At 40.0% G+C, this 24280-nt stretch overlaps 1 protein-coding gene across 2 annotated transcripts in view; it reads left to right on the top strand.

Annotated features, from left to right (window-relative positions):
- Positions 1 to 24097, top strand: part of LOC126386753 (sodium-coupled neutral amino acid transporter 3-like) — a 55987-nt gene extending 31890 nt beyond the window's left edge. For both annotated transcript variants that reach the window (XM_050039314.1, XM_050039313.1), the window contains 12 exons: positions 3919 to 3992; positions 4969 to 5061; positions 5217 to 5298; positions 9860 to 9942; positions 12006 to 12064; positions 12460 to 12606; positions 14199 to 14278; positions 14732 to 14832; positions 15485 to 15609; positions 17048 to 17192; positions 17615 to 17718; positions 19993 to 24097. In XM_050039314.1, the coding sequence (XP_049895271.1) occupies positions 3919 to 3992; positions 4969 to 5061; positions 5217 to 5298; positions 9860 to 9942; positions 12006 to 12064; positions 12460 to 12606; positions 14199 to 14278; positions 14732 to 14832; positions 15485 to 15609; positions 17048 to 17192; positions 17615 to 17718; positions 19993 to 20097 (1198 nt within the window). In that variant the 3' untranslated portion in view covers positions 20098 to 24097. The remainder of the gene's footprint in view (positions 1 to 3918; positions 3993 to 4968; positions 5062 to 5216; positions 5299 to 9859; positions 9943 to 12005; positions 12065 to 12459; positions 12607 to 14198; positions 14279 to 14731; positions 14833 to 15484; positions 15610 to 17047; positions 17193 to 17614; positions 17719 to 19992) is intronic.
- Positions 24098 to 24280: the final 183 nt, after the last annotated feature.

The following is a 24280-nucleotide window of genomic DNA, read 5'->3' as shown; positions in this document are numbered from 1 at the left end:
GTCCTGCTCCTAAAGGGGACAGAAGACCTAAAAATGAGGCGACCATTGCTCAAACACAGGGAGGTAAACAAATGCAAAATAAAAGCCAACAGCAGAAAACAGGTTGTTCTCATTTGTCTCCACTGACTTGTTCGCCTGCTGCAGACATCTCCTTACTATATTCAGCCTTGAAGGATGATGAAGTCTTTCATTCATTCACTTCAGTCTGCACACTGATGTGAGCATCAGTTTACTCCACTCAGCGTTTACACATAATAGTCTGTATCTTTTGATTGACAACTGTAATTTTTCTCCCAAAAGAAAAACAAGAGCGGTGTTGTTGGCTTATTTTAAGGGATTATCTGAACAATAGGGTTGTTTATGGTTTATATGGCAATCAGTACATCCTGTGTCCAATCCTATTTACAGCTGCAATACTTGCAGTGTTCAGACTGTGGTGAGGACACATGTGAACTCAGGACAGTTTTTGGATTCATTTGGAAATGCCCTTTGTTTCTCTTTCCCTCATGGCCCAATGTTTCGTATCACACAGATTTTTGTTGGCGGGTGCAGAGGCTTCAGCGGGTCAGTGGCCCGGGACCGGGTAGGAATGCAGCGGGGTGGAAAGCTGTGAGCAGAGTTACAGTGACCCAAGTGTGTCAGTCTGTCTGACTGTCAGCAGATCTGTCCTCCCACTGCCACTTGACTGACTAAATCCCTCCACCGCAAGTCAGTCCAGGCATTCTTTCACATAGTCTGAAAAAGACAACAACGACAAAAAAAAACCCCAAAAAAAACAACCTGTTAACTGGCCAAGAGTTGAAGTCGAGTTGAAAGACGTGCTGCCTGGCTTTTCAAAAGGAGAGAGGAATGGAGGGAGTGTGTGTGAGAGAGAAAGTTAATGTCGCCAACAGTAACAATAAAAGAGGAAGAAAATAGGGAATAGTTGGAATGAGGTGGAGCGGGTCAGGGAAAGTCAGTAGATCAGGGACCCATTCACAAAACCTCCACATGCTGTGGATTCTAACAAAGGTCTGAGAAGAGTGATGCGTCTTAAACATCTCCCTGAAAAACAGTCATTAAATCTTGTAAAAAATGTGACAGGTACACCTTACAAGCAAATAAAACACCATTAAAGGGACATTTCACCCCAAAATCACAAATACATACACTCTAAAAAAAAAAAGTTATTTATTATAACAAAAATTACATTTGTCACAGTTGACATTTTTGAGTAGGATGGAATTAAAATAAATAATAAATTATCTTAAATACAATAATTTCACCACTTAAGATCACAACAACTTTTGGGTAAATATTTAGTTGGGTCAACTTAATTAAGCTTTTTGAGATTAAAACAAAATATGTTGGTTGTACTAAATTATTTGAGTTTGTCAGGTTATAAAAGAGTCATAGGATTTACTCAGTAACGCCAGAGTTGGAACTACTTAAAAATTTGCGTGCAACTTGTTACCTTGACCAATGGATTTTTTTTTTTAGAGTGTATTTTTTTCTCTTACCTGTAGTGCTTTTTATCAGTCTAGATTATTTTGGTGTGAGTTACAGAGTGTTGGAGATATCGGCCGTAGAGATGTCTGCCTTCTTTCGAATATAATGGAACTAGATGGCACTCAGCTTGTGGTGCTCAAAGCTCCCCCCCAAAAAAAGATATCATGACCCAGTTACTCAAGATAATCCACAGAACTTGTTGTAAACATTTTCATGTACAAACTATTTTCTGTCTCTGCCGCAGAAGACGGCATGAATGTTTACATCTTGTTCTGTCACAAGCACTAGCCTTTTATCCATGAGTAGATGCTTTCCCTCTGCGCGGTGATACAGTTGGTGGGTGTAGCTTTGTAGAAAGAAAATAGTTCCTACATGAAACTGCTCACAACAAGGTCTGTGGATCTTCAACACTCGGCAACTCACACCAAAACAATCTAGATTGATAAAAAGGTTAAAGGAAAATATTTATACTTTATTTCAGGGTGAACTGTCCCTTTAATGGATATAGCAGCCTTTCCCAGCATTGTTATGGGTCATTCTACTCACATATTAATAAGTCAGTGTCTTAGATAGGGCTGTGTGTAATGTTTCAATACTAGTGCCAAAATAATCCTTTAAATACCGAAACAATATTTTTTGACAGTTTTTTTAATAGATATAAATATGTCAACAAAAACCTTTCCTCTTTTAATTAAAGAAGCCAGTTCTAAAATGTTAAATGTCATTGTTCATACAAGCAGCAACAGGCCTACATTTTTTGACAGCGTCAGTAAATAATAAATCAGAACTTTTGGGGTTTATTATTTATCATTTTTTCACTTTCGAAGACTGAAGCAGATTTTAGGCCAATGCTGTGTCTCGAATCAGAGACAGCCGTTAGTGCACTTACATGTAGTACACTGTACTATCTTGCGTCTTGTGCAAATTTCAAGGGGGTTGTTTTGTCGCAACTGAAACACGGCTGTTGCACACTTTGAAATGACAATCTCAAGATTCAACATCTGTTTTTTTGCTCAGCGTGTTGCATCTTAGCATGCACCAAATATAACCTATGCTCATAGGTTGTATAGCTTACACCACAGCACATGCAACATCAATGCTTGATGACAGGTTGTGCCACTGTTAGCTAGCTAGCAAGCTAATGTTAGATCTTGCGTTATCATTCGTGGTACCAAATTATTTAAGAATTGACCCAGTAAACAAAGTGATGACTTCTATCTGACAACAGTATAGTGGTAATGAAAAATACACATGTATAACTGTGCAATGCTTTGGTGTTCGCTGTTATATCACAAGTTTGAAATGTGTTTCAAGTCCCGCCCCTTCCGCTATGTAGGCAATATGGCGACCATTGAGGGTGAGACGCGTCCAACATTTCACACTCGACTTTTTGAATGTTATGCACAATTTGGGCTCTCACAGAGCACTGCATTTTGCCATACTTCTCAGTGGGAATACACTTATGCACTCAAAGTAAAAAGTTAAAGTACAGAAATATCAGATTTGAGACACAGCACAAGTTATGAGCTCTCCAAGTTCATTTTCCAAACGTTTGTGAATATGGCCCATGGTTTCTTAGCTCAGGCATATCCGGATGGTTGTCTGATTTTTAATGAGAGCTACAGAATATGATGTTGGAGTGGGTAACAATTATCCCAGGAACCAAACAGAGAAGTCCAGTGATCACATAACGATAGAAGCTAATGACTGCAGCATTATGCATGAAGAGGAACATGTGAAAACGGTGAATATGAGTCAGTGGAGAGTTCAGTCCGTCTCAAGGAGATGAGTCTATTACTGAAAATGCAAGGGATGACTGTTGATGTGACTCAAGTGGGTTATTCCACCGCTGAGGAACAAAGCAGAGAAGATTAATGTTTACAAAGGATTTTCCTCATTCTGTCAATCTCAGCATTGCTTTGGAAATGTTTCTTTTGAAACTGTCCATCTGGTGTGTGTGTGTGTGTGTGTGCTTACTTAACGTGTCAGAGGGCAGAGGGGCTGACGGGGCAGCCTCTGCAGCTCGAGGAACAGTCGAGGGTAAAGCAGAGCCNTTCTGTCAATCTCAGCATTGCTTTGGAAATGTTTCTTTTGAAACTGTCCATCTGGTATGTGTGTGTGTGTGCTTACTTAACGTGTCAGAGGGCAGAGGGGCTGACGGGGCAACCTCTGCAGCTCGAGGAACAGTCGAGGGTAAAGCAGAGCCTCGGGGACTCTGTTCTTCCAACACAATCTATGGACCAGCATCTGGGAAATGTATGCCTGTGCTGCAGCTGTATAAATAGCCTGCAGGGTCATGTGTAGAGTAAAACTGTGCCGAGATTTCCAGCTGCAACATGAGAACATTTGGTATAATGGGGATTAAAATGGTGTTTTCACTGGTGAAAGGAGGGGCAGTAATACTGTACATGTCTGCTGTGTCTGTTTCAGGATACTCCTAACAGTGGTGGCAGTCCTCTCGTCATACTCCATCCATTTGCTGCTAAAGTCATCTGGTATTGTAGGTATGTATGTAGCCTGACGATATGCATCCTCTGATTTAAGGATTCAAGGATTTAATTGTCACATGCATTAAAATGCTCCCAGTACATTTTCACACAATGTAAAACATACCCTGGCTGCTTTCCAATACACACAGTTACACAAAGTGTTACAGTACAAACAAGTATATAACACCACAAATAAGTAGACAGGAAAATATAGAACAGAAAACAAAGTAGGTTAGTGTCTACCCACAGTTATATTGCGTGAGGACCTCAGCTGTCTTTAAAATGAGTGGTGTGTACCTTGATGCTACGACATCACTTACCCGATGGTAGCAGTGAAAATAAAAGATGACCTGCACGAGCATTGTCTCTGATAATGGCTTGTGCTCTTTCCCTGCACCTGACATCATATATCTCATCCAGGTATGGCTGATTGCTCCTTATTATTTTGAATGCCTGCTGGGTTGCTTGAGGTTCAGAAAGGTTACCAAACCATGCTATTAAACCTCTTGTAAGAACACTTTCAATAGTGCACTGATAGGGACTGACAAGGTTTTGTAGACATACTAAAGCCTTTAATTCATCTTAGAAAAGAGAGCATTTTCCTGTGCCTTTTCAGTATGCAGTCGCTGTTCTCAGACAAATGAAAAAATGTATAGGCCAAGAATTAAAAACCATCCACGACCTCGACAGAAACACCATCAGTGGCGACTGGAGTGTAGGTGGTCCTATTCTTCGTAGAATCAATGATCACTTTCGGTCTCGCACACATTGACATAAAGGTTGTTGTCAGGCCAACCATGGTGGTGCATCCACAAATGTCCACATTACCCTCTAATGTCATATATGATACAATCACAATGTATAAACCCCCAATACTCTTTAAACTGCCAGACAACCAGTTGTAATGTATGAGCTTCAGCCTCTATCCAGTCCTTGTTAGTGTGGATTTAACACGCTGCTAAAATGCTTTTACCTGTAATTTGTGTTTCAGGTATTCGTGCGTATGAGCAGCTCGGCTTCAGGGCCTTTGGGACCCCGGGGAAGATGGCAGCAGGTATTGCCATCACACTGCAGAACATTGGAGGTGAGGTCACACTGTCACTTGTCCTCACACTTACAGATACACACATTTTTTTTTAAATTTCCTCTGACATTTCTGGAAAAATACTCACAGCACTCTTTGACTAGAGGCTTGGGATATGTACTGTGTAGTTAAGTGCTTGTATCTCTTTTCCACAGCCATGTCCAGTTACCTGTACATAGTCAAGTATGAGTTTCCTTTGGTCATCCAGGCCTTTCTGAAGGTGGATAAACCTGCAGGGTGAGTGCTCAGTGCATGACATAAAAGTTTTTATTCATACTATGCAGTAACACAAGTGGCTGCAGATCCAGGGAACACATGCTAGTGCCATGAAGGAAGGAGTACATGTCTGATTTGTAGCTAAATGTAGATGTTAAAATAACTTTATTCTCATGCTTGTGAAAAAAAATCTAAAATATTTTTTTCCCTTGACTTGAAGCTGTAATCCTTAAGATTTCAGTCCACAACTTGTGTTATCCATTAATAAGGATATTTCCATCACTGCATTGAGCAACCTTGATCGAAATAAATAGTAATTCTGCACACTTGAAATAATACTTGAAACACATCTGGTTCAGTGTGACATTTGTAAACACTCCTAAAAAAAGTAAAGTAACCTAAAAAGCGACCTGCTCATGTAAACAACAAAGCATTGTCGTATCCCACCTCATGCAGCCGTCTTGATTATACAAAGATTTCAGCCTTTCACTGAGGAGTAGTGTCAGGCTGTGCCAGTTGGCGGACCCAGTGCTGCTCTGGATGAGCGGAGCAGCTGGCGTGAGAACAGCTGTGATAGTGACCCTGGAGGAGCAGAGCAGCACGGCCACCGAGAAACGCTCACTTCAAAACACAGCTAGACTCCACGGCTTAAAACGTAAACCATGGGATATCACTGGCCAGAGCAGGTGGCCATGGACACAAACAAGACTCACTGCCTTGGATGGGATGTTGAGTGTGATGTTAACCCCTTACACCTTAACCCTTAACCCAGTTAGAGCATCTACTCGGGGATTGAGAGAGGTGTTTTAAAGTTTAAGTTGAAGTGCGTAAACTGTGCTGGTTTCACCCTATATGGAGGAGAATGGACACTACCTCTGCTACTATGTTAGACAGAAGTGACATACAGTGACAACATGTCCGCATTGTTCTCTGGTGTCAGCTGTCTGTGCAGCAGTGCTGTGGGCTATGGTCAACAATCACTGTTTATTTGAAATGACAGACTAGATTGTCCCAGTGGCCTTTCATCCCGTCAGTGGGTGTGTGTTTATATTGTTGAACTGTACAGGGGTTGGACAAAATAACAGGGACACTTCACAATCTGATGCAAGAGATACAACAGCTCTGCAACATATACCACTTTAAAATGATATATAATCACACTGTAATGATAGAGTGTATAATTAGGGGTGTAAAGCACAATTTTCATCGTGAGACAATATGATATTGATTCTTTGGACAAAGATAAAATATTTTCTGATATCACAAAGTCCGCCACAATATGATTTTGATTCAATTCCAGGGCCTGTGATCAATGTCAGTAAATATCCTCATTGTCCCTTTCTTGGCTGTATAGTGCTAGAATGAGGTGCATGTGGACAAACATGGTGACACAGATGTTAAAGATGACAATATTTATCAATGCTTTCACTTTGCATGGATATTATTGGATCGTTGATCATTTAATCGATGTATCGATCCAGATCGATGTATCGTTACAGCCTTACTTATAGTTATATGTTAAATACAGTTTACAGTGTTCAGTTTTTGTTGACTGCAACTATTGGTCGTTATTTTGGGATTTTATTTTATTATTTTTTTAATCTCTGGGAAGTTATCCAGTGTTTTCTTTTAATTTTAAAAAGCAAAGCAAAATCAGGTGAAAAATAATCAATGATACAACAATTCAAATGTAACCTTTATTCAACGAGGAAGTCACACTGAGATTAAAATCTATTTTGCAAGTGACACCTAGCAAAGACAGGGTCAAATAACAGCATAAAAACAAACAGGACAACAACAACACATCACAACAGTGACATTAGCTATGTTAAATACAATACATCAAAGAGTGCATTAAAAAGGCAGCACCATTTAATGAAAAAAAAAACAGAAAATGAAAATCAAATAATTAAAAACAACATTTGCAGGGCAAAAACTAGCTGTTTGTTTTATTAATCAGAGGGACACTGTTGGTGCATAATTAGAGGCTGATTTGCATTTTTTCATCATGTTTTTTTTCATTTTCTGTCTCTGGAAAGTAAATGATGGACAGTGTACCCTCGCAGCAGTGAACACAAGAATTTTAGCATGCACAGGGACATAAAATCTGATTAAAAATCAAATATGCTGAAACTGATATGACAATTAGTAAAAACTGAAAAGAAGATCTTTTCAACAGCATCACAGGTTTTAGTTAAAGTCTTGTACTGACACACTGGTGCACTGTCAGCCTCCACAAGGATAGTTGTTGTTGCATGGCTGTTGCATTGTATCTTCTGTATGGGGTTCCTGTTGTTTTTACACCCTTTACACACATGGGTGTTTGTCAATATGTGTCTCTGGATGTGTGTTGCTGGCCCTGGTCAGCTCGCACGCACGATCAATGAACACCTGAGGCTGTGTGTTTGTTCAACCAGTCAACTTATCAGAGAGTCACTGGTGTGTCAAGGTGGAGAGTGCTACATGTGTGTGTTTGCTTATCAAGCTTTGTCAGTTTGTGATTATTAGTGATTCAACATTTGTGTGTTTATAAAATACTGTATGTTTGTGTGTGTCAGTGTTGATGTGATATGGTGACCCTGGTCCAGATGGCCGGAGGCCAGGATGACAACAAGATAGATGAGCCTCTTCTTTTTCGAGATGTGTGTGTGTGTGTGTGTGTGTGTGTGTTTATGTGTGTGTGTGTGTGTGTGTGTCTTGCCAGTATCGTCTCTGCAGGGCCTCCCACCTGATAGAAGTTAAGCAAATTAATCACCCCTACTGTGTCAATCTAAAAAAAGCTCACAGTGTGTTTTTTATGACTGTCTCATGGCTGTGCATGAGACAGTAACGTGGTCGGTTGTGCCAGTTGAGTCCGTTTGTCATATGTTTTGCCAAACGTCTCATATTCATGTCCTCCTTTCAGTCATGATGATGTTTTTAAGTTTGACAATAGAGTGTAACAACTGTCATTGCGCAACGTTTAGTCATGCACAGTGTTTACGCTTTGAATGTTAGTGTCCACTTGGATACCATGTCACTATAACGCATGTCAAGCACAAGGAAATACAATATTTTATAAACTAAGTTCAGTTTTGACATTTTTTTAATACGTGTATCCTAAATGAAGAATTCTATGTTAACCCTTTTAAACCACTTTTCTTGTGCTGCTGTTAGACACCTTCCGCAAATATTCAAACCTTTGAATCTTGAGCAAATTGGTGCAATTTTCTTTCTTATCAAAAACACAGGGAAAAAAGGGAATGAGCAACTTGATGAGAAATGTTCCATAAATTGCAAAAAAAAAAAAAAGATTTAGAAAATCATTTTAAAAAAGCTGAAGAAAAACTATATTTATATTTGTTATTATCGTTATTTTATATTTAAAATTATGTTACAGAATTATTATATTTTTTAAGCTCTTTTTCTAGGTCATAACTTTTTTTTAAATGTAATTTTTTTTTTTTTTAACTTTCCTTTCTTTTTTTCAAATTTTCTTGTTTTTGATTTTCTCTTTTTATGAATTTCTTGATTTTTTGGGGGGGGGGGGGGGGGGGGGGGGGGGGATTTCTTCTTTCCTTGGTCATTGCATTTTTCCCCTNTCTCTTTTTACGAATTTCTTGCTTTTTTTGGGGGGGGGGGGGGGGGGGCATTTCTTCTTTCATTGCTCATTGCATTTTTCCCATGTTTTTAAAAGAAACCAAGCCAATTTGCTCAGGTTTAAAATGGTTAAAGGTTGAGCAATATGACATATATTGTCATATTGTCAATATGAGAGGATATGGCTAGTCAGCCATTCAGTTACCAGTCAGTTGGTCGTATCCTTGACACTTGAATTAAGTTCTCAGCAGGGCTGTAGCCTGGACTTTATGCAAACTGAGGTCACAGTTTCCCCCGTAGCAAACCCACCCCTCTAAGAAAATTATTAACTTGCCATCAAAAAGTCTGTAAAATGTTTTTATAATTGATTTTGCGCTCATATAATTTTTTAATTTAACAGTTTGGTTATATATATACTCTTTGGCCTTCTCCACACTGCCAGGATAATTATCTTGGTGACACTTAATTTTGTTTTCATTAATTGTGCTGTCAAATGTCAAATATAAAGACATTGAGTCTAAAAAATACCACCAACAGCCTAAAAAACTATCGTGTGTGATTTAACTTCCTCTAAAAACATTCACATCAACAACACAGAGGACATGACCTCTGTGTCCCAGCAGCAGCCACAGTTCTTAGTGTCCGGTGGTACAGGGAGCAAAGAGGCTTATTTTTTCCACTCTAGGTAGGCTATTTGATTTCATTCCAACAGGTTTAATTTGTATTCGTTTCTTTTCAGCTTTGAATAAAACTACTTGGCGTAGTGGTGGACATACAACAACAAAAAAAATCCTCAATTAGAAAACTCTGCTTTTTCCACCATGTAAGCCTTATTTGTGTGCACCTCATTTTCCAACTGTTCACTGACTTCTCCCCCGTGTCTTCTCAATCAATATGTAACACAGTGCAAACGCCTAACAGGATTGAGATTGAGTGGAGCGGTTGAGCCGAGCGATTCCAAATCAATACGTGTAATTCTCTGTGTCTTTCTGCCTCTCTGCAGTGAATGGTACCTGAACGGGAACTACCTCGTGATCATTGTTTCTATTGCAGTGATATTACCACTGGCTCTCATGAAACAGCTGGGTGAGTATGGTATATATCACATTCGCCATTCAGTAGGACACCCATCTTAATAGTGTTTCAGCTTTGGCGTCATTTTTTTTTGGCATGATTTGGTTACAGCGAGACTATGTAACTTGCTGAATAGCGGCTGCTGTGGCTACACAATAATGTCATGCTGAACAATCTTTACATTTAGCTAAAATGCACAAGTGACATTACTGAGTCTGCCAGTTGACTCAGTAATGTTTGTTGCACAGCAATATTTGCCGTAGAGAAGCACTATGTGACATTCAGAGCATTAATATAGCAGCAAACAGCTATTTGCTATATAAAGATATAGTGGAATAATGGCGTCCTGAGCAGAGAATGAAGTCACGCTTCCTCTGTGTGTGTTGTAATACAAGCTTCTCTGTTCTTTGTTGTTGTAGCCGGTCCAGCTATGCGTTTATGTTAGTGCACGTGAGTCCCTGTTTGTGTGTCCCACTGGCTAGCTAATCGCTGCTGCTCTGCACTGCGCTCATACAGCAGTTACCGCTGATAACAGTGACGCCGTTGTCATGGGAGCCAGTGGTGTAGTGGTAATTGATGAGGTGGGTGTACTACTAGGTACATAGGTAGGTTACCGATGAGGAAGTGGGCATACTCTCCTATGTATTACAATGGCTTTTTAGCTGATAGGTGGGTATACTGTCAATGGATAGAAAAACAAGTGGGTATACCCTGTATACCTGAGTATACCCTCCACTACACCACTGATGGGAGCGTAGTGCACAACTTGCTGTTTCCCCCTAGGTTTACAGTGTTGAGATGTTTGACAGCATCATGGCTTGAACCTTGGTATTGTGCCTAAATAGCAAGCTCTTTAACTACCCTTTGAAAACCTTAAAGGCCTCCTTGTCACCTTATAAATATGAGTTAGATAGTTAGATATCCCAAGGGGTGTATTGCAAAGATTTGAGCTCAGAGTGCTTTCACACCTGCCCTGTTTGGTTTGGTTCAGTTGAACTCAAGTTCGTTTGCCCCCTAAGTGAGGTTCATTTGGGCAGGTGGGAGCACAGCAATCACACTTTGGTGCACACCAAAACAACCGGACCGAGACCTCCTTGAAGAGGTGGTCTCAGTCCGGTTACAAACGAATTGTGGTGCGGTTCATTTGTGGTGAGAACGTGTTCCGACCTCAATCTGAACCAACTGCAGTCACATTCTCTGTACCTTCTTCAACGTTTTGTTTACTTCCTGGATTTTTCCCGTATGGAAATTCTGGCCAATCAAGAGCAGCTTTCTCGTGCAGGCATTTTATCTGGTCTGCTTGTAAATGCTGCTGTGAGAACACGAACCAACTCTAGGCAATTATGCAACTTATTGTAACAAATAATTGTTAATTTCCACGTCAGAGCTGGAAATTATTTAGATTTTTTCCTGGCAGAAAGAATCTTTCTCCTCCCTTCCTCTCTTCCTGTTTCCGTGACCATTTCCGATGTTGTCCTCCTGAGATGTCCCTTGGTACATGGCTTATGCCCCTGCTTCTTCAAGTCACACCTGATTTCATTGTGTAGCCATGCCTACTAATTGCCAGCACACTGCTAGACTGCAAGGGTTCACTCACTTTAGAATAACAAGCCTCTGTTGCTCTTGCAACACAAAAAACCCCCAATGTGTTTTCACAAGGTTGGGCGAGTGTCATGTGGTCAGTCTGCATCACAGCTCCTCAGATGAGCAAGTCCATGAAACAAAACAGATGGAAAGAAGAGTAAAAGCAGGGAGAGCCAGTTTAGAAGTGAGAAAAGGGGGCGTATTGGCTGACCTCGTGTAAGAAGTCTGTCTCCTGCCGAGACATCAAGGACAACAGAGCCAGTGCAGTAAGAGTCCAGTAATGAGCTCTGACTCCTTACCGCACATTAAATCAGCCTAGTTCGCCACAAGGCTTAAAGACGCAGTTCAACAGGGAATTTACCTCTCAAGTGATTAGTTAGTAGAGTTAAACAGCATTTCCCACACATCAGCCGTAGTGTAATAGAGTTTAGAATAAGCATGACCATGTAATCCCAGATAAGAGACATGCTAATGAAGCGTTTGTGTTTTAGGGTACCTGGGATACACCAGTGGTTTCTCCCTGAGCTGCATGGTTTTCTTCCTCGTTTCGGTACGTCCTCTATCTCTCTGTATACGTACATGTAAACCAGCCATCATGTCTTGTTTCTTGTCTGTTGGCAGAAACATGAAGGCAGCATATTCAGATGCACTGGGATCTGTCTGTAACAGGGTTGTTTTTTCACCTTCCCACCATCTCTTTAGTATTCCCTTCTCTCTCTACTCATTGCCATGGACTAATGTTTGCACGCTGCGGTTCCAGGCTGTGTTGGTTCTCTTGTCTTTCTCTGACCTAGTTTTGGCTGTGTGAGCTGTAATCCATGCATCGCTCTCTCTCTCTCTCTTTCCCTGGCTGTCTCTCTCAGGCCCATATTTTCTGCCTGTCTGTATGCGAACAGTGTCCCACAGCCTTTGTCTCTGCTTACGCCTCTCCTCTGCACTGCACAGGTCATCTACAAGAAGTTCAATACCCCTTGTCCGTTTATGGACTTTGCATTGAATGGCACTGCCACTGGGCTGAATGTCAGTGCCACAGATCCCGGTGGGGAGCCTGATCCTGCCTGTATTCCCAAAATGGCCAACCTCAACTCACAAGTAGGTTTAACGCATGTCACTCAGTCTGCAAATCCACCTCCACTGCCATGGCCACTGACAGCCACTTACTTATGTTATAGTCATCTTCAGCATGTTGCCAGTTACGGTTCACAATTCAAGCATGGAAGTCGCACTTGGTTTGAAGCGCTCAGTTGCACTCAACAGGAGATCAGGGCTTTTGTGAAGCTGTTAATGATAGACAGTAGTCTGCATTTAATGCAAGGCTCAAAGATGGACAGTGACCTCTGAGCTGTCTGCTGCTATCAGCAGAGGAATAAAAATTGCTTTGGCATTCTAGCGCTCACAGTCAGATCTTCAAGTTTGCCCTTTGTGGGCCAAAGACATGGGTAATGAATGAAATGGGAAAGACTCGACATTCTCAAAGTACCCTTATTTTTCACACAGTACATAGCTTCACAACAGGAGAAGACTCGTTAAGTACTCTTAATCACAGCTAGATGCTGAAAGGGATAGTTGAGATTCTCTTCAAAGTAGTACGGGGTACTTATCCGTAGTCAGTGTATATCATACAGTAGATGTCATTGCTCAGCAATGTGATGCTGTGGATTGGAGCAGCAGAAAAACCTATTTTAACCACCTAAAAAAGTCCCACCTAATATCTATATCATCTATAACAGTTTTAAGTGTACGCTATATTGAGTGTATGCTATGTTTTTATTTCTTTATTTTTCCGTCAGGCAGCCAGCTCTGATGGGGAAGCCAATAACAGCTTTGGTTCAAGTCCACCAGACTCCATTGACAAAAATGATAATTTTGGCTCACTCAACATGGGAGCTGCTGGTCTACCGCTGCCTTGATCAGTAAGTTTGTGTGTGTTAATGTGCCACTTTGGTGAATCCGAACCAACCCTTTTAAACGCCAAAGTCACACATTAACACAAATAAAATTACTGATAAAGGCAGAGGTAGTCCAGCAGCTGTTGTGTTCTGTGATGTTAAATCACTTGTTTTCTCAATGGAGTCTGGCTATGAAGAAAGCGATAAAACACTTTAATTTTCCCGCTGGAAATTGCACCGCAAAAAATCTAATTATACCCTACACTGAAACTAATATTGAGATTTTTAGGTAGGACTTTTTTGGGTGGCTAAAATAGGTCTTGTTGCTGAACACTCTGTATCTCCCAACTGGGGGTGTGCCGACTGTCATCTATTGTATGTAATACACTGTATTTGGATGAGTAGCTCATACAACGACTCTGAAAGATCCCAACTCTCCCTTTAAACTTGTTTGATTGTAACATTACATAACTGCAACAGTTTAACTTTGCAGAGCATTAACAAATACTGACTAGTTGTTCCCTATCAAGTGTTTATTCGTATCCCTTAAAGTTGTATGAGACTTTCCTAACCCGGGCTAGTAGGATAAATCCCTGCTGCTTAGCAGCTTACAAGTAAGGCATTCTTAAACAGGCTAAGGCTGGTCCACAGCCAGGGCCAAGTTAATCACAGGGAAACAATTAGCTCTCTGTGATGTGTCTGAGGGAGTAATGGGCAGTAAAGCGCGAGGTTGGTGGTAAGACGTCTGGGATGGCGCTGCTGTATCTATGGTGACCTGTTGGGGTTCATTTTCAGACGGCCTACACCATCCCCATCCTGGCGTTCGCCTTTGTGTGCCACCCCGAGGTCCTGCCCATCTACACAGAGCTGCGCAAGTATGTTCTTATGATGGAAAACTCCTGCTATTTTTTGGACAAGAAATGAGTTGCGTAACAAAGAGGAAAGCCACTATGTCTGATCTGTGCTTGGCTGATCACAAACTAGTCACATGCACTGCTTTCAATTTATTTTGAAATGCGTTGGCACTGCTTGTATGATGTAGCATGTTGTTAGTTTAACTTTATCATCCCGCTTTGAACCACTGTTGCTTCTTTTCCTAAGATTAATTGTGATGTGTTATTGAATCTTTGAAGCTTTTTCTTCCAACTAAAGTAGCCCTGCAGCTAAAGATGGTATTTTGTAGTCACCGGGCTACGTGCTTTGTATATGGGCATATACAATAATGTGACAGTGGATGCCCTGATGTTATGTGTGTGTGAGTGTGTGTGTGTCTGTGTTTATGTTTGTGTGTGTGTGTGACATCACATGGCAATATCTTCTGATTTCAGTCCCACCAAGAAAAAGATGCAGCATGTGTCCAACATCTCCATTGCAGTCATGTACTGCATGTACTTCCTGGCTGCCCTTTTTGGATACCTAACTTTCTATGGTGAGGCCTGGTCCTCCTCCCATCGCAGAATATTCTGTCTCTCGCTTGATCTGTCTGTACCTATGTTTCTATGTCTATCTATCTATCTATCTATCTATCTATCTATCTATCTATCTATCTATCTATCTGTCTATCTATCTATCACACTGCCTCATTTTGCCTTTTAATTTTCTTTAAACATCCACGTTATTTTGTTACATGTAGGTTTACAAGGTCATCAGCACAATATTAGGTCTAAATAACTATGTCATAGCAGCACAGTAATCCTGTATGCTGGAAAGCATCACGATGCGTCTGCCCCCTCTAGTGGTCAGATTGTAACTTTTACAATAACTATTTATTCAAAATTCAAGATAACTTATCTATATATCTATATCTACTGCACTGAAAAGCCATCATTATTTATAAGGGTTTATTAGGTGTATGGTAGCATTTATGTAATGTTAACAAACAAAACATGATTTCTACATTGTTCTCATTGCTATTTGTTAAAATATTTACCAGTTAACATTAATATTTTACTTGTATTATGATGATATTTCAATTCATATTATCATCACAAATGGCGGTTTGCCAGCTGGTTCAGGAAAGACTGATCTTCCCTCATCATTCTTGGACCTACTCTATGTTCCTCTCTTCTGATCTCTTTCAGGTGAAGTGGAAGCCGAGCTGCTTCACACCTACAGCCGCATTGATCCGTATGACACTTTGATTTTGTGCGTGCGTGTGGCTGTGCTCACTGCTGTCACACTCACTGTACCCATTGTGCTCTTTCCTGTAAGTACAAGTTTAGCACCTCAGAGGGAAACTTATGTATTTTTCAACCTGGACCCTATTTTCCCGTGTTTTTGTGTCTAAGCAACTAATGGAGACAACCATTTTGGAAACTGGTCCAGTATTTAGAGAGATGTCGCGACTAAATAGGCTGCAATGTAATCCCTACAAACAAATGTGCACCTTCAGTTAAGGTCAATAAGAGTTGCTTGTTTTTGCCATTGACAGGCTCAGATTGTTTTTATAAGTATCTGACAACATTATGGAAAAGACCCTACGGAGACTGACTGGAGATGTCTTTTTTTTTTTTTTTAAGATATTTTTTGCCTTTAATGGACAGGACAGTTAAGTGTGAAAGGGGGAGAGAGAGAAGGGATGACATGCAGCAAAGGGCCACAGGCTGGACTCGAACCCGGGCCGCTGCGGCAACAGCTTTGTACATGGGGCGCCTGCTCTACCACTAAGCCACCGACGCCCCTGACTGGAGATGTCTTGTTCTAAAATCTCAAGAGAGGTGACTTGTTGCATGAAAAACAACGGTGGAAACATTAGTAAGAGTTGGAAAGAGGAGTGCTGGGAAGAGTTTGATGTGTTGGGGTACAGAAAGTGTAGCTGCCTTTAGTTTACAACTTTTTGATACATGTCTTCAGACCAGCTGACGAAATAACATCTAATTTCTCTCATAGTCTGTCCATTTATCTCAGCGCTGCACATGCGTCCTTGCTTTAGTCCTCAGGTGAAAGGTCAGTTTTTCCATGGAAGTACAGTTCATCTACAATGTCCATCCACTGTCCTGGACTTGGAGGGTCAAGTTTCAGCCAGCCCCTAGTATTGGCCTTTTTGCATGTCAGTATAAGGATTTTGAACGAGTATCCTTCTTATTAATAATGTCCTAAGGTATTAATCCCTAGTCACAATCTGTTGGTCCCTTGGGATCTTGTAACCCAGAACTCTCTTAAGGATCAGAGTAATCCCATCCCAGAATGTTTGTAGTTTTATATATGACCTATCTATGTGAGTGATTGACATTCACCTGCCCACAGAGTCTCCAGCAGTGTTGTTGTTTACCTGATTGTTTGCATTCATCTAAAAGATTTTTAATGTCATGATTAAATATTGGGTTGATTTCGGCAATGTGGAAGAGTAAGACTAAGGTAAGGAAAAACATTTCATTTCTTAGTAAGGTCTTTCCCATAATGTTGTCAGACACTCATAATAACAATCTGAGCCTGTCAGTGACAAAAACAAGCCTTTTTAGTGGTTTCAGAAATTGTTGTCTCCATTAGTCACTTAAACACAACCACATGGAAAAATAGGGCCCAGGTTCAAAAATACTGAAGTTTCCCTAAGTTTACACATTGGCTCCCTTCTGGGAAATTACAAAGCAGTTATTTTCTTCACGCAGCAACAATTGTTAAAATGGCTTTTTTGTTATAATCAGGTACGGAGAGCGATCCAGCAAATGATGTTTCCAAACAAGACCTTCAACTGGCCCCGTCACATCGCCATTGCCATCGTTCTGCTCACTTCCATCAACCTGCTGGTCATCTTTGCCCCCAACATCCTGGGCATCTTTGGGGTCATTGGTAGGTTCGACCAACCCTGGGACAAGAGTGGTTTTGAAGCATCAAAACATTTAGACATACTTAGTTACTAGGCACCCAGACAAATCCTGAGTGGCTTCGATGATCTCTTTAAATTCTAGGTATTGGTGTATTATGAATACTGCCATTCTCTTATATATGTTACATAATCAAAACAATAGCTCTTACAGTATACCTCTGTTTGGAGTTTTTACTGTGCTGAATCACACTTTTCACCTCAAAGTGCAGACTGCTTCAAAGTTTGCAAATGAACTAACTCATTTTCCCATCTTTTCTGCTAATTTCCATATCATCTCTAGGGTGCTGTCAGACCTACTGCAGCTCTTAATGAGACCTGAAGGGAATGACAATTCATGGAGGAACTCGGTTCATGAATAATTTTGTGCTTTTTGTCTGCTTTACAGGTGCCACATCTGCCCCTTGTCTCATCTTCATATTCCCTGCTGTCTTCTACATCCGTATTGTACCCAAAGAAGAGGAGCCAATGAACTCATTCCCCAAAATCCTGGTGAGCGTCTCAGTAGAGGAACAGAAAAATAATTACATTTATTTTAGGTTAGGGTTAGGGGAAGTTATATAAAGCTGATGTGTCTAAAAACACAGAATCAATAGTATAGTATACAGTACATTAGATGTTTTGTATAAGATGCCCTGTGGCTTGAGGATGACCAAACACATTTACAAATGATGCTAGTGAATACAAACCAAATTGCAAATACACCAGAGCACATAAAACAGTAGCTCACAGATTTGCCTGGTTTCCAGAGTTATGATTTGCTGCCCTCTCTGGTTGAAAGTTGCATTTATGGTTCACCTCTCACCACACCTGGAGCAAGATGAGAAGTTAAACTGGAGTTAAATGGGAGGTCTGCACATAAACAAAATAAAACAAAACAATGCCTCATGCCTCAGTGAACAAAGAGTTCAAAAATAAGAAAGTTCTTGATGAAGTGAAGTCAAAAGGGTCTGGGGTTTAACAACAGCAAAACTATATCAAAACATCTGTTTACTATTTCTCACACAACTCTTGCAGTGTAATCCAAGTCTCATTCATCAAGTCGTATGCTCAGTACTTCCCAAACAGAGAGCCTTTACAACAGGGAACTAAACTGAAGTGAAACTTATTTATCCTCTCTTCAAAACCAGACTCCATTGACAAAAACAGTAATTTTACATGGTTGAACACAGGGGGCTGCTGGTCTACTTCTGCCTTGATCAGTAATTTTTTTTGTGTTATTGTGTGACTTATTCTGTGACCGGAGTTGTAAAAGGTTCATTCAGATTCACCGAAGTGACACAATGACACGAACCAGCTAACTGATCAAGGCAGTGATAGACCAGCAGCTCCTGTGTTCAGTGGATTAAGATTACTGTTTTTGTCAATGGAGTCTGGCTTTGAAGAGAGCATAGATAAATTCCATTTTAGTTCAGTTCCCTGCTGGAAAGGGCTGTCTGTTTGGGAAGCACTAAGCATACTTTTTAAAAAAAAATTTTTTTATTTAATCTTTATTTAATCAGGCAGTCTCATTGAGATCAAGATCTCTTTTTCAAGAGAGACCTGAGAACAAAGCAACACCCATAACAACAAAAACACGCAGACACAAGCAGGAACAACACAACAAGGAATTAATAAAAACAGTTACATGAATCATGAAAAACATCAGATAGAGAAGCTTTAAAAACTCCAAGAGGAACAAAAGATTCAAGTTTGAGGGTCGATTGTAACTCGTTCCATTTAAAAGGTGCATAGTACCTGAAACCAGATCTACCAACATTTGTGCGCATGCAGGGGATATCTAAGGTTAGGTAGTTACTGGATCGTGTACTGTAGTTACTGGATTTGAAAGAGAGAAGAGATGTGAGGTAGTTTGGTAGCTTTAACAGTAGAGCTTTAAAAATAAATAACATGAGATGGATATTTCTTCTTGTCTGTAAGGAAGTCCATCCAACTGTTTGATACAGAGAACAATGATGAGTATGAAATGCGTCATTTGTGATAAACCATAATGCACTGTGATACACAGGGTTTAACTGAAGTGTTGATGGAGCAGCATGACAATACAGAATGTCACCATAGTCCAGAACAGACATGAAGGTTGACTGCACAATAATATTACGGCTGGAAGAAGACAGACAGCCTTTAATTCTATACAGGAAGCCTAGTGTGATTTTTAATTTTTGAGTCAACTGTTGAATATGAGTCTTGAATGTTAGTCGACTGTCAAGTGTAATTCTGAGATATTTGTAGGACTCAACCTGAGTAATATGGCTGCCATTTAAAGTTTGGACTGGATAAGACTTGGATTATACTGTATGGGTTGTGTGAGAGTTTGTAAACCGATGATGTAAACACAGACCCCTATGACTTCATTTCATCAAGAACTTTTTAACGTTTTTGGATTCTTTGTCTACCGGAGGTATGAGAGTAAATCAAAGTTATTTGTTTCAAAGGTAAGTAATTAATATATACATGGTCATTTGGGGGGTGGAGTATTCCTTTAAGTTGTGCTTTTAGGGGGCGCTGATATGTAATTTTATCATTTTTGGAAATTCTCTAATATTTATAAATGTGTTAGCCTCAAAAAACAGTATTTGTTGGGGTTTTTACCTCCATATGATGAAGTAAAACCGACAAATTTGTCTGGTTAAAGCCGTTTACATGTTCAATGATTTACAGTGGAAGTTACTGTAAATATCATAATGCTGTCTTAATAGGATACATCCAGGAAGTGTTCCTACAATGATCATTCGCTTTAACTCAATCACTCCTCCACTCTTCTAGGCCGCCTGTTTTGCCGGAATAGGCTTCCTGTTTATGGTAATGAGCCTCAGCTTTATCATCATTGATTGGACATCGGGCACCAGCAAAGCTGCAAGTGGTCACTAGGTGCCACCTTCCATTTTCTTTTTTCAGGTTTTATATTGTTGATTTAGATCTGTGTTGTAATGTTACAGTTTTTACTTTGAACGATGTTTGATGTTGAAGATGCCCCATCGTTTCCATCACAGAATATTGGTCACAGAGACGGAGTCTAGAGTCCAGGATGGCTCTCGATTTCTCCGCAAAAGCTCTCACTCTAATGACATTACACTGTACAGTACATCCTGCCAAACAGTGACTGCAGATCCAGGCCAGTAGACTTTCCTGGAAAGTCGATAGCTGAATTTACAAAATAGGTCAGGTGCATAAAGATTAATGTTGACATGTGGAGGCTGTGCCTTGTGAGATGGATGTAAAAAAACAGATAAGTAACAATATAGAAAGCTGCTGTCTTTATACCCCTGTCCTTGCCGTCCCTGCCTTGTCCCTGAAATGATCTCTTATCTGCAAACTGTTACTTAGATAATAACACACAATCTGAGGCACCATCCTTTTAACTGTTGAATGACAAAAATCTATTGAATGATAGAAAATATTTTATCATTATTTTTATGTCTATTATTATATTCTAAGTTATTTAAATAACTACATATTTGCCACTCCTCTGCAGCCACAGAGTAAAGTAATAGTAAAAGCTATTGCATAGAAAGAAAGATAAGGAATAGTTCAACATTTTCAGGACATACACTTACCCATGTTCTTGCAGAGAGGATTGGTGCCAATTGTCTCTCCTGAATACGAAGTAACAGCCAGCAGCTGGTTAGCTTAGCTTAGCATGAACACCGGAAAATGTCTAACTGTTTTAATAAAGAGTGCAGCCTTTTTCTCCTACTCCACTAATGCGCCCTGCTGCATATTTTTTTAAGGTCTGGATGTGTTAGCATTCCCACCTCTGACAGAGCAGGGTGCAAAACCACAAAGAGTATGTGGTACAGTGTTGTGAGCACATTTATCATTACATTTCTACCCGATATGATCTAGATGTATATTTTTTATTATTAATCTCTACTTGATGAAAAACCTCAGAAAATGCAGTAGGGACTGACGACATGGTCCTCAGTTCGGTGTCAGTGTTCTTAATGGTCGAGCAGGGATGATTTTTACCTGGATGTGTTGTTTCTGAAGATTTACTGGAAGTAATCAGAGATAACCAAAACAAAAACAAACAACAGGGTCACTTCTAGGCTTGGGCGGTATTAAAGTATTACAGTATACTAGGGTATAGGGAAGTCTTAAAGGTATGGTTTTTAATACCATCAAAAGTACAAATGCTCCTCTTTGTAGTAAACTCATACGGAAATGCTGTATTGAGACAATGTATTGTAGTGCACAGCATGCTCCACCAGAGGTCAGTATCTGCTGGTGGAACAGGCAGCTTAGCTAAGAAAGATGGTGACTGTGAGTGGTGGGGATAACAATACAGGACTACACAAAAAGATAAATGCCTCTGCCCCTGTTAGGGAGTTTTGCTAGCCTGAGTGTCAGACTGAAGCTCCCAGAACCTTCAGTCTGACATGGCTTCCATTGAAGGCGATTTACAAGGGGGAGGGAATTTGATTTTTCCCTAACCAATCAGTAGAGATCAACGACTCACCCAGAATCTGACGTCATTAGTATCCATGCCTCGGGGGTGCCGAAAACAAGCGAGCATTGCCCGTTTAAAATGTCTCCGTCGTCGTGCACGCCCAGCTGCATCGCCGTTAAATCCAGTTTAGCAGCTTCCTTAATTTGGTCCTCCATTAACGCGAGTAGTGGCGAAATACCTCGATAGCATCGTTAATGTGGTCTGTAGGATCTGTAGCGGTCGCCATTGTTGCTATCCTCACCAGTTACCCACCGGCGTACAGCTTGACATCAGCGTGGCGCTGATTGGCTAATCGCTAGACCCCCGGCGTTCATTGGTCCGTCCATCGTTTGGACGAGATAAATCGCAAATTCATTGAAATATGCCAGACCAGTAATGCAAGCCTACTCAGTTGAGTGGGCGGGGTCTATGGTCTGGAACCAGGCTAGAGTTTTGCTGCATTTAACTATATTTTCAGATGACTTATCCCAACTGCAAAAACAGTTAATTAGGCATATGATTTGATTCAACACATCATTCACTCCATTCAGCCCACCATTGTGTCGATATCAGCTGCAGCAACAAGTTTAATCGGGTCCTCCAGTGTGCTTATTTTTCTGTCTATTCATTATTCTATGGGCCATAAGTATTTAAACCAGCAAGACCTGTATGCTAATTGCATATTAAACACACAGCATTGTAGGCTAGACAAAGTCATACATGCAACAATAACTTTGATCATCAGTAGCTCAGCTTTTACATTTTTTCTTTTGTTTTTTTTTCCTTTACACAAATACCATTATATGCCGTATACCCCGGTGAAATGTCAGGAAGGTTTAAACGTATAAAGAAATAGATACCGCCCAAGCCTAGTCACTTCACAAAGTGGTTAGTACCAGTTTGGTGTCTGTAAATATTTCTGCGTCCAGCACAAGCTTGATCCCTAACAGAAATGACAGACACGGGATCGCTGTCTCTTTAACAATCTCAAAAAGTCGGTGGTTAGCAATAGCACTTTCCGTTGATAAGCACAACTTCTTGTAGCCATTAATACGTTCAAACACAAGCAAATGATTTGTGATGATGAATTCACATATCTGATAGGTGTGATTTAAGGGCGCGTCCCTCCTGTGTAACTAAATCGTTGGTGAAGTAATCAATCTAATGTAGATTACGAGCAAATTAGCAATGTATCGATGGTATAATATGGATGTCTTCTCAACAATTACTTGAAATAACGTAAAGGTTAGCGTTCCTGTGAGCCCCTGCGATCATTAGTTTCCTCCTCTGGTCCGTTCTGTAGATAAAACAATTAATTAAATGGATGTACTTTTGGAGGTTTTTAAGTGTGCGTATTTAAAAAAAGAAAACATGGCTCCATTGTATTTGAACTATATATGCATCAGTGTTGTTAAACCTGGGCCTATACTCTATACCCTTGACTCCTGCCATTGATAGATGTACTCTTGTTTTAAATGTCATGTTTAATGTTTAATTGGTTGAATCTGATTAAGTGATGAAATGCAAAACCTGTTAATGATCTTTTTTTGTTTGTTGTTTTGCTTACATGTCTTTTATTGTCAGTGGCATATCATCAGTGGTATACTTTGGGTTGTTTCTGACTTCCTCGCTGCTTCTTGGCAGACATAACCTACTAACTCGGAGTTGTTAGTGAGATGGTGTACTTGCCTACATTTTGATTTTTTAATGATAAACTCTGTGACACCAGACTACAGTGAGTGCTGTATGGATAAGTGAGTATTGTCCAGTCAATTTGTTACACAGAAAACCTCTTTTAATCCCTTGTTTTGACATTGTATCTAGATATTTGGTTGTCTTTATGTATCTGTATGCAGAGGGGATCATATGAATCAGCCACTGGGGCATAACGTAGTGTTAGGTGTTGTATAACCAATGCAAGGGTTATATTTATATCCCCCAACTGTTCCTAGTTTGACCTTAGTGAGTTTTCCAATGGTGCACACACTTAAAACACTTCAAAACCTCACAACATGGAAAAAATAGAAACACGAGGCAGCAAAGTGAGGGGATACACTGTGTTAGTGGCTGATACAAGATGATCTCTGAGGACCTCTATTTAGATCTCAGTGTTGTTAGTCTCCCACTTTGTGTGATTTACTGAAAATGTGTATGATCAAATAGTAACATATTAAATATTGACACTGGCCAGCATTTATAAATAATGTATATAAATGTATACCCTTTATATTCTATATGCATATCTAGTTTGTACAATGTAAATAGCAAATTAAAGTTTTAGTCTGATTAAAAGATATAAATGTAATCATTTTCAAAGTGCTTTTAAACCTTTTTGTCCTTCAATTCATGTCGATTTTCTTGTATCTCTATATATTTTAATATGTTGCTGGCAGTTACTGTACTGTAAACAATGTTGCAATAAAGATAATGCGGTAACTAAAATCTGATCTCTCATCATCTGTCACATAAGGCCATCAGACACAGGAGACATTTAAGACTTATCTGTATTTTATACTAATCTGTTTTTCAGACCCTCACCTACATTGTGTGAAATACTTGAAAATGTTTATTTAATATGATTAAAAGGCTAAAATGATGTGACCTTGAATTCATAATGCATTATTC

The sequence above is a fragment of the Epinephelus moara genome, chromosome 24, assembly GCF_006386435.1.
Source record: "Epinephelus moara isolate mb chromosome 24, YSFRI_EMoa_1.0, whole genome shotgun sequence".
Taxonomy (NCBI): domain Eukaryota; kingdom Metazoa; phylum Chordata; class Actinopteri; order Perciformes; family Serranidae; genus Epinephelus; species Epinephelus moara.
The sequence above is the reverse complement of the archived record's forward strand: the minus strand, read 5'-3'. Positions and strand labels throughout refer to the sequence as shown.